This window comes from Siniperca chuatsi, linkage group LG6, assembly GCF_020085105.1.
Source record: "Siniperca chuatsi isolate FFG_IHB_CAS linkage group LG6, ASM2008510v1, whole genome shotgun sequence".
Taxonomy (NCBI): domain Eukaryota; kingdom Metazoa; phylum Chordata; class Actinopteri; order Centrarchiformes; family Sinipercidae; genus Siniperca; species Siniperca chuatsi.
In genome coordinates, this window is record NC_058047.1 from 6545323 (window position 1) to 6560777 (window position 15455).

A 15455-nucleotide genomic window follows, 5' to 3' on the forward strand; every position below is an offset into this window, starting at 1 on the left:
AAAATAATAAAATACCTTGTCATTTATTGTAATTGTCCTCTCGGCAAAATCTGATTTTGCTTTTACCATATTTTGGTTTCTTTTCTTACTTAAATAGTATGCAAAGAATCACAACTAGTTTTTGATACAAGCTGAAATTGATGAGCACAATCTGTATCAGAATTGTTAAAATCAATACCATACCCAACTCTGATGATAGCTGCTTGTTTGTATCTAAACTGTATTAGAATATAATGCAAATGTCATTTAGGTGTGAATTGCCCCAGAGGAAAACTACATTCCTAACCCTATTTGCATTAGTGCTATATTCTAAATAAATGTAGATGAAAAAGGAGCAGTGAATGCCAATGAGATTAACAATTTTAAAAAGGCATTAATCAATTAAAAACAGTTATGTAACAATAAAACTGGAACCATAGAACTGAAATAGGTGAAAAGAAATTATATAAAGCCCCCTGGTTACATAATGTTTGCTCTGTAGAACACACACACACACACACACACACACACACACACACGCACACAGACTAACACACACTCCCTTCAGAATAGTACAAGAAAATAAATCACAAGAGTCAATCTATGAACAGTGGAAAAAGTTTCCCACATTGTATACTGTACACAGTCAGTCAAAGCCTTTTCCCAAGACAGCACCTTGATACAGTTTGAGAAAGGTTTTGACCCAAATGTAACAAACAAACACAGAGGTGAGCAGTGTGTGTGTGGGGAACCTGAGTTGGCCCTGATCCAGCCCGGAGCTGATCATACCACCGGAGCGCAGAAAGATTCAATCAATGCTTGGCAGATTAATCAAAGCCATTATCTCTTTAATTTCTAATTTGACTCACCTAAAATACTGTAGGCAGTCTGTAAGTTGAAATCCACTTATGTAGAAAGAACAGTCTCCCTTGGGGCTCACTCTCCTTTTCTGACATGCTTTCTGCCTCCATCTTTTCCGCTGCATACCTCCCTCTTGTTCCTATCCTCACTCTCTCTTTATCTTTCTTTCTGTTTGACTTCTTCCAGTCCTCTTTTCTTTTTTTTGGTCTCATCTTTCTATCTCTCTACCCTTCTCTCCTTTCAATCTTTATCGGGAGGGAGTTGAACGATTTTGCGGTTTGTTCTGAACCTAACAAGAAGTTTTACATTCTAGTTCAAATGTTCTGACCTATATAGCAATATTTAGAACTGATTACAACAAAAAACGTTTCATATACTATAGTTAGTTGCTTTCAAGACTAAATATAACAAGCTATGAGGGAATTGTTTCTGTCCACACTCTTAAAAACTCTCTCACAAAAACACTAAATGAGGAAGACCAGGGTTCTTTCCAACAAATTAAAGAACCTTATTATATTAGATTTGTACAGAAAATACTATATTTTATGCATAAGCTGTTCTTTCTGGCTACTTAAGACTAAACCTATGCTTTTTGACAGTTTTCAATTACTCCTTTTTATGATTACCCCTCCTAATGAACTACCTGGAGACCTCATACCTTTAAAAATCCAAATACTAAGCAAGTAGAAAGAAGTTCACACCACTTGCTTTGACGTTGTGGTTGATGTGTGCTGTTTGAAGTGGGAAGTGGGTGAAAATTGTGGCTTTCATCTACAGCGGGATGCCATCCCTTTGTTCTTTCTTCAGCTTTCTCTCAGTGGATAAAGTGACACTTTATTTCTGCATTATGTATTATCAACCAGGCTATTTTTGTTGAGAAGCTGCATATCAAATCTGGTGCAAACGTATCCACAAGTCTCCGCAGGCCTACAGGTAATGTATAATATTTTGAGAAATAAGCCATTTTTTAACCTCATTTTGTGCTAAAAGCATGTTTAACTTAATTTGCACGTACCTGATGCAGTTAGGAGGGAGATGTGTAACTTAAGTATTCAATTATTGCTTTAATCATTGTTTTGTGTATTTTATAAAACTGCAGTAGTTACAGTTTAGGAGAAAAATAATGTCACATACACTCAGATCGTAGCACACCATTAATTTTCACCTGGTGCCTTTCTTCAAATGCCTTGTTCTGCAAAACAAATAGTTTTCCTTTGAGAATTTTTGAGAAACAGGAGAGATTGCTTCCATTGTTTATGTTCCCAAATATCAGAAATCACTTTATCCTAGTTACATTTGCTATTTGCTTATGTAAAAGAAGAGTTATTGTTCAAATTTCTGAAGCGGTTCTTTGTGTTCTCTGTGACAAAGTGATACAGTTTATATATATGTATATATATATATATATATATATATATATATATACAGTTATATGACTTTAAATGTTTCAGATCGTCAAACAAATTTAAATATATCATAGATAACACAAGTAAACACAAAATGCAGTTTTTAAATGAAGGTTGTTATTATTAAGGGAAAACAAAATCCAAACTTACATGGCCCTGTGTGAAAAAGTGATTGCCCCCCCTGTTAAAACATAACTTAACTGTGGTTTATCACACCTGAGTTCTATTTTTCTAGCCACACCCAGTCCTGACTACTGCCACACCTGTTTTCAATCAAGAAATTACTTAAATAGGACCTGCCTGACAAAGTGATGTAGACCAAAAGATCTTCAAAAGCTAGACATCATGCCGAGATCCAAAGAAATTCAGGAACAAATGAGAAAGAAAGTAATTAAGGTCTATCAGTCTGGAAAAGGTTATAATGCCATTTCTAAAGCTTTGGGACTCCAGCGAACCACAGTGAGAGCCATTATCCACAAATGGTGAAAACATGGAACAGTGGTGAACCTTCCCAGGAGTGGCTGTCTGACCAAAATTACCCCAAGAGCACAGACGACTCATCCAAAAGGTCACAAAAGACCCCACAACATCCACAGAATTGCAGGCCTCACTTGCCTCAGTTAAAGTCAGTGTTCATGACTCCACCATAAGAAAGAGACTGGGCAAAAATGGCCTGCATGGCAGAGTTCCAAGACGAAAACCACTGCTGAGCAAAAAGAACATTAAGGTTTGTCTCATTTTTGCCAGAAAACATCTTGATGATCCCCAAGACTTTTGGGAAAATATTCTGTGGACTGACAAGACAAAAGCTGAACTTTTTGGAAGATGTGTGTCCGATTACATCTGGTGTAAAAGTAACACCGCATTTCAGAAAAAGAACATTGTACCAACAGTAAAATAAGGTGGTGGTAGTGTGATGGTCTGGGGCTATTTTGCTGCTTCAGGACCTGGAAGACTTGCTGTGATAAAGGGAACCATGAATTTTGCCGTCTACCAAAAACTCCTGAAGGAGAATGTCCGGCCATCTGTTCGTGACCTCAAGCTGAAGTGAACTTGGGTTCTGCAGCAGGACAATGATCCAAAACACACCAGCAAGTCCACCTCTGAATGGCTGAAGAAGAACAAAATGAAGACTTTGGAGTGGCCTAGTCAAAGTCCTGACCTGAATCCTATTGAGATGCTGTGGCATGACCTTAAAAAGGCAGTTCATGCTCGAAAATCCTCCAATGTGGCTGAATTACAACAATTCTGAAAAGATGAGTGGGCCAAAATAGGCTTGGATTTTGTTTGTTTTTAAAAACTGCATTTTGTGTTTACTTGTGTTATCTTTGACTAATATTTAAATTTGTTTGATGATCTGAAACATTTAAGTGTGACAAACATGCAAAAAAATAAGAAATCAGGAACACAAATTTTAAATGACAAAATTAAATAAGAAGACCAGATTTGGTGGACCATCTGCAGGTGTCAGAAAGCCAAAAATAACACTCTTTAAGACTTTAAAATGACATGGAAGTCTAATTTACTCAGCATAATAAAGTACTACCAATCTGTTTAGTCTATTCCCGACTGAACATGGCTAATTAAAGTTCTGAAACAATGGAGTCGGAAAAAAACACAAAAGGAAATTAAGTGTTTGGGGACATGGGGTCTCATTGTTATTAAAGCAGATGCAATGAGAACATGTCTGGAATACTGTATTAATCCTATTCTCTATTAATCGAAGGCTTCATTCACAAGTGCAACATTTGATATTCAGCTGAACATCAAATGTTGCCCACAAAAACTTCTTATCTAATCCTATTATTTCCAAGTGATGACCTATAGCATTGTCATCAGCAGCAATTATAATTTCAAATAGCGAAATTGAGTGAAATATGTTCTCATCTGTATTGTATTATAATAAAAACATGCAGAAAACTATCAGCTTCAATTGCATGTTAACAGAGTCAAGTTAGATTTTTCCAGCATAACCATAATTCTGCTGTCTTGTTAGAGATACAAGATCTATGAGCATGAATTATCCATTATTTTTGGGTTTAAAGTTCCATTTTAGTTTTCAGATTTTAATGTTGTTTTTTGTACCACTTTTTCCTTTTTTTATAAATAATTAAATAAAGTTCAAAATAAAGGAGAGTGTGGTGGATTTAAAGCCACTATGTGTAGAATTTGAACATCCAGACTTTTGTCCAATTCCTCATCTATGAATGTCTAGCATGTACTGTAACATAACTCAAATGTTAAGCTACACATAGGAAGCATATAAGAAATCCAATGTATTGCAAACTGTAAATGGAACTGTAAATGCAATGCATTCACTAAAATACATAATCAGATAATAAAGCAGACATTGCTACTGTTTACATTTAGATTTTTGAGAAGCAATTACTTAAATGTGTCTCATTTTGCTTGCGTTACTTTGGAACTACTTTGAAAGCTGCACTAATGAATATTTTTATATTAACAATGGGTGACATATAGCTATGAGTTTGTGAAAAGGTGTAAAAAAGGCCATTAAAAAGTACTGACCACATTTCAACACTTTAATAACTTTTATTTTCATCATTATATTTTAGGCTTCAAGCATTTTAAAGACCTGCAGATGCCCTGTTGATGGTTGCTTACAGCTGTGGCAGGTGGCTCCTCTGTAGCCGCTGTTGGAGCAGTTACAGTGGAAGGTGGTCCATGACTGAGTACATCTACCTCCGTGTTCACAGTGACTGGGGGAGCACCTGAGAGACAGACAGTGACACAGATACAGACAGGAAAGGACAAGCTTAGTGTCTCTAAAAAGTTTCTCAAGGATGTCTGCATGAAAAGGAACAACATACCTTTAGCAAACCTGAATAAAAGCAGTCTTAAAACATTTTTTAAAATCTTTTAAAAGAAAATTTCACAAGTCTTTATTTTCATGTTAAGTGGAACATAGGTGCAAGTTCTGAGAGTAGCTGATTTAAAACATCCCTTTGTTAGTATTGTTAACTAACATTATAGCAGCCGGAGACAAAACATTTGAACTCCCACCCAACCTGTCGCTCAAAGAACAAAGTCACATTTTACTATTTATTCAATGTTTTTGGGCCAAATAAAGAAACACCTTTAAAGATATGTAACCACATTTCTTTCCTTAATCTTCCATCTGCTGTTGTCTGTAGTTGTTCATAAGATGCGCACAGGACACATTGTTATAAACAGCTTTTGATCAAACTCTTTTCATGTTTACACAGACAAAACGTAGAGTGGAATACATGAGATCTGTATTTTTCATTAAATTAACTCCCCCCACACACAATCACGTTTGTACTTTTACACTTGTGAGTACCCTTACAGACCTAGTGCATTCCTATGCCTTAAGCCTTAAATTTACCATCATAACTACATTCCTATCTCCAACCATTACCCTAACCTTAACCAAAATGTCCTCACCCTCAAGGTCTAAGTGGCAGTGGTCCTCACAAAGCCAGAAGTACAGGAGAGCATATACACGCTCACACAAAATCTTCCTCGAGCAAAGCTAGGTATCCAACAGGATGAAAGAAAGGAGGTACATTCAAAGGATTTAGGAATTAGGAAGCATGGATGATGCAGGATGGAAGGAGAGAGAAGCAGAGACAGTGACAAGGAAGAGGTGAGACAGAGGGCTGAGGGTGATGGAGGGAAGGATGGATGAAGAGAGTAGCATTGAGATGGAGGCAGGATATCAACTGTATTTGGACAGTGAACCTAAGGAAATGAGGTCAGGGGACTGTAGCTAGAGAGAGACTGAAAGAGAAGATGTGTTAGTTAAAAAAATTATGCTAACTGGAATCATGGCAGTCAGTAGCAATGGATAAACTGCTTTCTTACTGTCAAAGTAATTTGTAACAAACAAGAGGTGTGACCATTAGAAGGCAACACGAGTGAAACTGTGTTCTTATCATAGCCAATCAATCTATTTCTTCCAATTCCCACCCAATCCTGAAAGTTTTATGGTTGTCAATCCTGTCCTGTCCCAATGCTATGACTATTTCTCATGATCCTGTCCAGAGTATTTAGGTTGATTCTTACAGTGGTTATTTTGAAAGGTAAGTCGAAACATAATTTTTTTATGTCAAAGAAATAGTTTGAAATTTTGAGAAATACACTTATGTGCTTCCTTCCCAAGAGTTAGAAGATTGATACCACTCTCATGACTACAGTATTATGAAGCTTCAGTAGCCGGTTAGCATAGCTCAGAGCAGAGACAGGAAACAGGGGGTAAGACCAAGCCTGGCTCTGTTCACACAAAAACCGAAGTGTAAAAACGTCAAGTTGTGGTTTTATGAGGGGCTGTGCACCGTACTATTTCTTGGCAGACTCTAGGGAGTGACAGCACTCGAACTAATAGCCCAGCAATATGTTGTTTTTACACTTGTGTTTTAAATGAATGTTTTTTAAGTGATTAAATGAACAAGATATAACATGTTAATTACTAATTGATTGCTGGTACATCGGACAGAGCCAGGCCAGCTATTTCCAGTCCCTTTGCTAAGCTGAGCTAACTGGCTGCTGGCTGTAGTTTCATATTTATCGAACAGACATGAGAGTGGTATCTTCTCATCTAACTCTCAGCAAGAGAGCAAAGAGGAATATGTCCAAAAATGTCAAATTGTTCGTTGGATCATTTTGAATATTTTCCCATGTTGGGACCTTCCTCACAATCCTACAGATCCATCCTGATTAAAAGAGGGGAAAAAAACATGGTTATTTTTAATCTCTTCAACATTTGCTTTCATTCGAAGATGACTAATTATCAACATTTTGATAAAACTATTAAAACAAATTTCCTCTGTATATTATTCGGAGGCCAAGCACATAAAAATACCACAATTTACCATTAGGCTACATCTTCCCCCATGCAGGCTCCAGAATGAATGCCCAGAGAAAATACTTTATCTTCATTGTATGAGCAGACGAGAAGAGCAGGTAGACAAATGTCTGTGCATGCACCCATTTGCTAGATTTTTCAACATCCACTTTGTCCATACTCCCACTGCACTTGGCAAAAGTTGGGAAAATTCAACTTTTCTTGGCAAGAACCATTGCAGCCACAGTAGGCAACTCTTTCCAGCAGAGTTGGTGGAGTTTTCTGTCATTGTCTCAACATCCAGTTTGCTGTCAGCAGCGTATGCAGCCTCAAACAGGAACACAGAGAGAGAGAATTACAGGAAGATACAGAAACACAAACCTGGGTCAAACGGTGAACTGCACTGTAGCCTGTATCACTAAATCTACCATAAATCTTTTCAGGGCTAAAAGTTTTGATTTTGCAAACCCTTGTCCTCTATACATCTCCGGAGGGTTTCTAGCTTGACTAACAACTTGCAATGCAACGTGACAGCGTACTGCACCACAGATCACAGGACTCCAGGATTAACTGAGCAAAGAGACTTTGTAGCTTATCTAAAACTTTCTAGTGTGGTGTGACAGTGTCCTATAACGTAGCTTGGATCACAGGGCTTGCATCCAATCTCCCTGGTTTCTATTACTGCCTCTGGCTAAACCAACACAGCACAGCACCTCCCCGATCTGCATACTATTACTGGGCAAGTAGACTGGGATGTCCTACAAAGACTTCAAATAACTGCAGTCTGCTGAAAAGCAGAGTGTGAGAGAGAGAGAAAGAGAGTGAGAGAGAGGAAAAGTATGTAATTTTATCCTTTCAGTCTGCTCTGCACCTGGTCCTGGATAAGCTGCCACATCGCACACACACACACAGGAGAGAGTTTGGGAATGACATGTGAGTGTGAAGGGTAAGATGTGTGTGTGAGTCTCAGATATAGTCACTGGCTGACAGACAGATACACAGACAGTCAGACACAACAAGAAGAGTGGACCTCTTGGTGACCTGTGTTTCTTTTTATTTGTGGATGTGTGTGTATGTTTTGACAAGGTGTATTATTAAGTTGTCAGGAAGGTGACAGAAGCAAAGAGGTCAGAATTACTGCCTTCTGACAGCTTAATCTACCTCGCTTCAGAACATAAACTCTCACACACACTCATACAGTGAGGAGAGAGGTCGGCAGGAGGGAGTACACAGACTTCATAGCCTTAGAAAGCAAGTGTGTCCTCAAGGTGTCAGTATGCTTCAAAGAAAGTGCTTGTTGAATCATTGAACAACGTCTGAAACCCCCTCCCCCTGCAACTTCTGTCTCGTCTTTTCATTATTTTCATTATTTTTCAAACGAGTCCAACACCATGAATGCCTTCGTGGAGAGAATGTTTGAAACTGTGCTCCATTATCCCAATTTGTATGATTCATTGTTTCATACTGCTCTCTCTACGATGGCAGACCTTTTGCCCTGGCTACGAGCATGGCCTTTCGGAACAGGTATTAACACTTTTGCCAATAGATGTGGTTCATGCATACTCCAGCCTGGCAATCTCACGTTGACAACAAGACTAGGAAGACTAGGAAACCACTGCACCCGGCCAACAAATAGTCCGGCACATAATGCCCCGTAAAACCACAAATTGTTTTTACACTTTGGTTTTTGTCCTGATTAAACAAACCTGATATAATGTGTTAATAAGATAGCTTTAGTGGAGCTGGTGGGTGAATTTTGTTACCTTTGGAGAGCCCAGTTAGCTGTTTCCCCGTTTCCAGTCTTTATGCTAAGTTAGGCTAATCCTGTTGCCAGCTTCATATTCATCAGACATCGGAGTGGTATCAGTATTCTCATTTAACTCTGAGCAAGAAAGCAAATAAGCGTATTTCCCAAAATGTCAAACTGTTTCTTTAAAGGTCTTCCTGAATTTATATATATACTGTATATATACACGCACAATATTTATTGACCAAAGTATGAATCCAAAACACAAAATACAAAGGTGGAAAAAGTTAACAGAGGAGTCAATGAATGTTTTGGGAACCATGGGAAACCCCAACACTCATCGCAACACTGGAACACTTCCATTGGCACATATTAATCAGTAGCAGGACGTGAAACCAACCGCCAATCCCTAACTGTATAGCCGTGCCCTGTTGTGGTGTTCTTAAAGTCTATTCTTGGGAATTTTGGATTAATTAATGGCTACTAGTGCTTCCTTTTCAATCCCTGCTTTCTCTTGTGCCTCAGGGAGGGATTTCTCAACATGATCTTTTTCATTCTGTGTTAAAAACAAGTGATTTAGCCACCCCAGAGAGATAGTTTAGATTTGGAAACTTATATTTACTGTGTGTGGGAGGGGGAGTGCGGATTATAAGAAATAACCTACAGAACTTTTCCTTGAGTAAAAAGCCCCAGTAAGCAGGCTGACAGATGGTATATTTTGAAAACACAATTTTTCTTTGTATCCCTATAATCATAATAAAAGTTGACACCCATTACATGCATTATTTAGTATTCACCTTTCAATGTGTATTTATTTATCTACCTGTTTATCTGATTGTACTTAAGAATTGTTAAGAACTGTGAATTTGTATGCTGTACATAATAATTACATTGCCTGCTAATGCAGTAAACTCTGAAATGAGAGAGTCCAGACTGCAAGCTGCAGCGCTCTCCAAGGTCCTGACCCTGCAAAGAAGCTGTCCAAGGTACCAGCTTCTGTCCACACTAACAGCCACTGGGACGTTCCAGCCAATGAGTGCCATGTCAAATATTGATTTAATCTGTTTAGTAGGTTGAATATACTCTGTGCTAGTTTTCTTCTGGTTCTTCAGTCTTGAGTTTGCCTCCCTCAATTACTCCTGTATCTCTTTGTGAAAGGCAGGCCATATTCCATATTTTTGTTATTATCAACACATCCCATAAAAAGACCAAAACCAACTGTGCATTTGTCAGTCTGGTTCTCAGCCCCAAGCCCATTTGTTACTAGTGAAAATGTAAATCTTTATAAATGCATCATGAATATATACTTTCTTTAAGTAAATAGTGTATATGTTGGAGAATATTTTCAGCTGCAGATTTGATATATTAGAGAGTATCTACAGCAGCAGGACAGTGTATGTGAGATTGACTGAAAATAAACTACAGTGGCCAACTTCATTGTAACAGGAACATGTTAACCAGTACAAAAGTGTGACTCACTGATATATTTTAAATTGTTTTTAATTGTTGCAATCTATTTACAATTTTGTCATCCTGATTGTCTATACTGTCATTTTATTATGTTGGTCTATTCTGTACACATGACATCTACAGTATTGCATGTCTGTCTGTCCTGGGAGAGGGCTCTCTCCTCTGTTGCTCTTCCTGAGGTTTTTTTTTTTTTTTTTTTTTTTGGATTTTTCCTTATCCAAATCGAGGATCTAATGACAGAGGGTGTTATATGCTGTACAAATTGTAAAGCCCCTTGAGGCAAATTTGTGATTTGAGATATTGGGCTATATAAATAAAAAATGGCTTGACTTGACTTGTGCCATAGAACTTTTGTTTCTATGGCACAGAGGAATAAGCTATGTCAGGTTTTGGATACATAGACAATACTTGTTAGTAAATCAGTTAATTGTTGGTTTTGTTTGTTTTTCATGGGATTTACAGACAATAAAAAATATAGAATATCACCAGACTTATCCTTTAAATCATTATTCCCTTCTATGGATGTTTATTGTTTTCTGAGTCACAGAGTGACAATTACCACGTCTAGTTAATTAGCCTCATTGATTGTGATATGTTGACAAAACAACAAAAGTAACTTGAGAACATCTATAGCCCCCTGCTTCTATCTGTACTTGGGTTCTCAACTGACTTTAAAGAGGATGACAACTAATGAAATTGAATTTTCCATCTGTGTATCTTATTGAGCATGGTAAAAGGAGAAACCGTGTCTGGGCAATACAGTTATAATAGGATTTTCAAATATGTGGTCCAAACCAGAAGCGAAATGCAAATAAATCACAAACTGAGTATTTCCTATCGCTGTCTTCAGAAATCCCCAAATTACTGTGGAAACCACTTTGAACCAAAACAACACACAAAGCAGAGGGACATCATGAGAAAAGTTAATGAGAGCAATCAGCCCCAAAGAGCAAAATAAAAGTAGATGGCACATAAAATGTGAATGTTTGCTTGCATGGCATCCCATTCAGACACCTGTGTGATGTGTGGGTTTAACAGGAATAACAGCAGTAAAGAAAATAATTCAGATGGCACTTTTGGAGACTAACCTGTCGATGATGCCACACATATCAATCTGCAAGTGGCTGTAGTTTCCCAGCAGCCTTTGTTGCACCTTGATCAGGTCAACAGGTTGGTTATCCAAAATCAGGAGACGCATACAGCCCTGAAACACTTTGAAGGGATTCCTACACGCCTGACTGCTCTCCTGAATAGGACAACCTGAGGAGGGAAACACATGACACTAAATCAATGGTTGGGCCACAGCCTTGTATTTGTTTTTGCTTTTTGGATTTGTTTATGCTGTTTTTTGGTAGGATTATCAATACAACTTTTCCTCCCAGAAGCCCCAAACTGTGTCTCCATGTCTTATGTTAGTTATGTTTTCATGACTGATGGAAGCATAAAAAACATGGATACTATGTAGATGCAACTCACATGCCATATATACACTATTAACTGAGAGATCTACCTTTATGTCATCTGAATATAAGCCAGTATGTTCTTCATACCCTATATGTATCAAGAAACCAAGACCTAATAAAACAGCTACTGCAGAGCACTCAGCACAATTAAAAACAAATATAATTTCACACTGAAGTGTAGAGTGTCAGAATAGTACTGCTGTCTTAATAAAACTTCATTAATGTATATGTGAGTGGAACATTTTGTCTTCTGTCTAATGAAAACATTGAGGTCAGATATTAAAACAAAGTGCAAAAACAATCAGACTGGGCACATTTAGTTGTAACGTAAAATCCAAAATTAAGCTTAAATCAGCAATGTCTTTTATACTGTATATATTATTGTTATATACATCTGTATGTAGGAGTGTGCTGAAACACAGATTTGTCAGGTGGTACCAGAAGGTTGACAGTGTCAGTACATGTCTAACTTCATCACTTGATGTGGAAAGTTATGGATGCCAGCTTAAGGTTTAAACTTGACTGTAGGGGGTTAAAACTCACATTAATGGTTGTTAAAAGTAATAGTGATTTATTATGAAATCCATCCCGACACCCAGACTATGAAAAACGCTGAATATTTTTCCACTCAGACGCAAGTTGAGAATTTATGCCCACAAAGTCACATGTGACACAGGCTGATATAAGCCAACAGGCACTGTAACTGCCACTGTCATCTAGAAAAAAGGCTCCTCCAGGTTATTATTCGTAGCATTAGCTAACAACCTACTCTTGTCAGGTAAAAAGGGAGGACTATTCAGCGCTGTAGATTGATTCTCTCTCCAAAGACTGCACCTACGGTAGTTGCCATTTGGTTCCTCTCCAGAGGAAAAACAAGGATTTCTTTGCTCCTCTTTCTCTCAGCAGAGTTGCATTTTCAGATTCAATGTGGGAAAGAGGCTGTTTATTCCACAATCGCTGGAGAATCTACTGTAAGGTTTAAGTTCATAAGGATTTTTGTTTTCCACTTCATTATCTCGGGGTATATGACGTTTACCCTGATCTAAGCCCTCCGCATAGGCAAACCTGAGGTGGCTGTCATATTAAACCACTCTTTGCCAAAGCATGTGAATGAGCTCTATGTCTTATCCATCAGTGATCCTGGATGGTTGCATTTTGAGGCCAAAAACAGCATTCCTGCTCCAGGCTCTGCGTTGCTCTAATTACAGTCAGCCCATCAGGTGCACAGTTCGACACCTCCCAGCAAAGGAGGGAGGAAAGATGAGTCACTATTGTCACTTTGAATTTTAGGAGCTCAAAATAAGATTTTGTTGGAGCTGTTTTCCTTATGGCAGTGACAATGACGCATGGAGGAAGTTTCCGAAATTTGGTGTTAACACACTAAGTCTGTCAGTATCTGTAAGTACCATTACTATTTGAGGGATAAAAATCACTCTATAGCACTATTGGAGTCAAACTCACTGTAATGTTTTTCAATATACAGAGACTGTGTTCTCTAATCTTACAGGTGAACTACCATGTGACTTGGGTTGGAAAAAGGCTGTTCAAGGCCACAATCTCATTAATAGACAATGACATGTGTGGTGGGTTAATGTATCTACAGCATATACCTTTATTTGTGTGTGAGTGTACAAAAGGGTGTATAGACTAGTTGAGGGGGAGAACATATACAAGCACTGCAGAGACAGGAGAGGGAGTAATGAAAGACAAGGGAGTTTGAGAAAAATGAAAAGAGAAGGTGATTAAAGAGAAAGGAATGCATCGAGGAAGGAAGAGCAAAAAGGAAAGAGGCAAGAAAGAGGCAAGAAAAATGGAGAGGAGAAAGATCACTTGAAGGAAGGAAACATCAAAGAAAGAGAGAGGAAAAAGGAGGAGGGATTGGAGAGGGAAAGACTAAGCAGCTTTATGACTTCATTCCTCTCTGGGTGGCACTAAACCTCCAAAGGAGATCTAGAGATGATAATTATAACCTGAGTACCTCTATGAATTTTAATCAGTCCTAAATGCCCATATCAGCAAAATACTTTTGCTGTGTACAATTTAAAACATTTGACAAGAGAAGTATTTTAATTCAGAATATTTTGGCAGCTGTCCTCAGCTGTATCTACAATGTTGTTTTAACTGCTAAGACAAAAAAAGAAACAGATAGAAACAGCATACATGACATATGTATTCTTTCATGTCTTCTTACCACCGAAGAAGAGTTGACTCTCTGTGGTTAGAGGAAGTGGGATGCTGGTGTGAGCGGTGGCTCCTTTGTCTCTGTCCACTGTGATGCTTAAATGATCTTGTCTGGAGTTCAGCTCCACAGAATGCCACTGACCATCATTCAGACCTGAGCCTTTATACACACACAGACACAAACATGAATGGTTTTATGTTCTTTGGTGTTTGGGTATGGCTGCAAATCAGGATCATGACTCCTTTTTCAGTTCCTTAAACTTGATGAAGGTGTTTTAGCCTCCTGGAGCTGTATAGAGTTGTGATTTAACTATGGGATAAGTTTGAGTATTTGTGTTTGTTATACTTAATTAATTACTGTGTAGCTGGGTCTGGAGAAATATCAAGATTTTAATGAGCCAGAAGCAATATTTTGATTTAACAAAAATTTAACTCAAGGTCCACTTATTAGCTTTTACTGGAGCGTCCAACCACATCTCTCAGTATTGCACTGCAGAGGGAGCTTGACAGGGGTCACAACTTTTTCCCCATATATGGCCAACTGTTATTATGTACTTAGGTCACATGATGACAACTATCCGCTGAGGAAGACTGTGACATGCGGTTCAACGCCACAGAAAGCTAGTAAGTGGACCTTGAGACCGCTGTTTCCAAGGTGAAGAAACAACTTTCAAGCCAAAGATTTTGATTGACTTTCATTTCAGACATGACTCACAAGAGTGAATACTTTGCACAAGGTAGAGTGCAAAATGAAGTATTAAAAAAAAAACAGCTAACTAGGATTCTGCACACTACATCTGAATGTACATGATCACAGCATTAATTATGACCGCTATATCTCAGCAGAGCCACTTTCTCCACTGAAAATAATGGTCTTGTGCAAGTTTGACATTGTGCTTTTGGTGTGAAACCCCAATAAAACCACTCCTCTAGTGTGTTTTTTGTGCTTAGATGGAACAAATTAGATTTTTTATGTCTGTGGCATAAATCTGAGCTGTGAGAACATGCTATGACTCCATTATACAACTGAACAACATGGTCAACAGATTCACGTCTCTGTGTGAAATGACAAAGGTGTAACTGCAAAATCATAATTGGACCGACCTGCGCTGAGCTCCAGCTGGGCCCTGCCAACTTTATTGATCTGTAGGCGGAGTCTGGCCTCACTAAGGTACAGCCAGACTGTACCCTCCTGCTGCGGGAGGTCAAAGGTCAAGAGAAGACCTGCCTTGTTCCACGTCCGGAACTGCAACGCTACAGAGACAACTCCCGATGACCACGATGTCAGTCCTGGCAACTGTAGGAAGCTCTGTGAGTCAGTGAACGTCACAGCGACTGAAACTGGCTCAGCACAAGAAAAGGTCACATTGCCCTGAGAAAGAGATGAGGGAAGGGAGAGAGAGAAATGATTATGAAAGAGATAATAAAACATGAATATTCATTAGCTGCAGAGGTTGACTCGGTTTGAGTCGATGTCACAGAGGTCTCATCAGCAGCTTGCTGAAATAAGGTCACCTGTATTA

General features: G+C 38.4%; 1 protein-coding gene across 2 annotated transcripts in view; it reads right to left on the minus strand.

The window, feature by feature from the left end:
* The window catches only part of LOC122877994 (contactin-associated protein-like 4), a 106452-nt gene that overhangs the window by 33015 nt on the left and 57982 nt on the right, over positions 1 to 15455 (minus strand). For both annotated transcript variants that reach the window (XM_044200262.1, XM_044200260.1), the window contains 4 exons: positions 15037 to 15304; positions 13943 to 14092; positions 11377 to 11548; positions 4872 to 4978 (listed from right to left, as the gene is read on the minus strand). In XM_044200262.1, coding sequence (XP_044056197.1) covers positions 4872 to 4978; positions 11377 to 11548; positions 13943 to 14092; positions 15037 to 15304 — 697 coding nt within the window. The remainder of the gene's footprint in view (positions 1 to 4871; positions 4979 to 11376; positions 11549 to 13942; positions 14093 to 15036; positions 15305 to 15455) is intronic.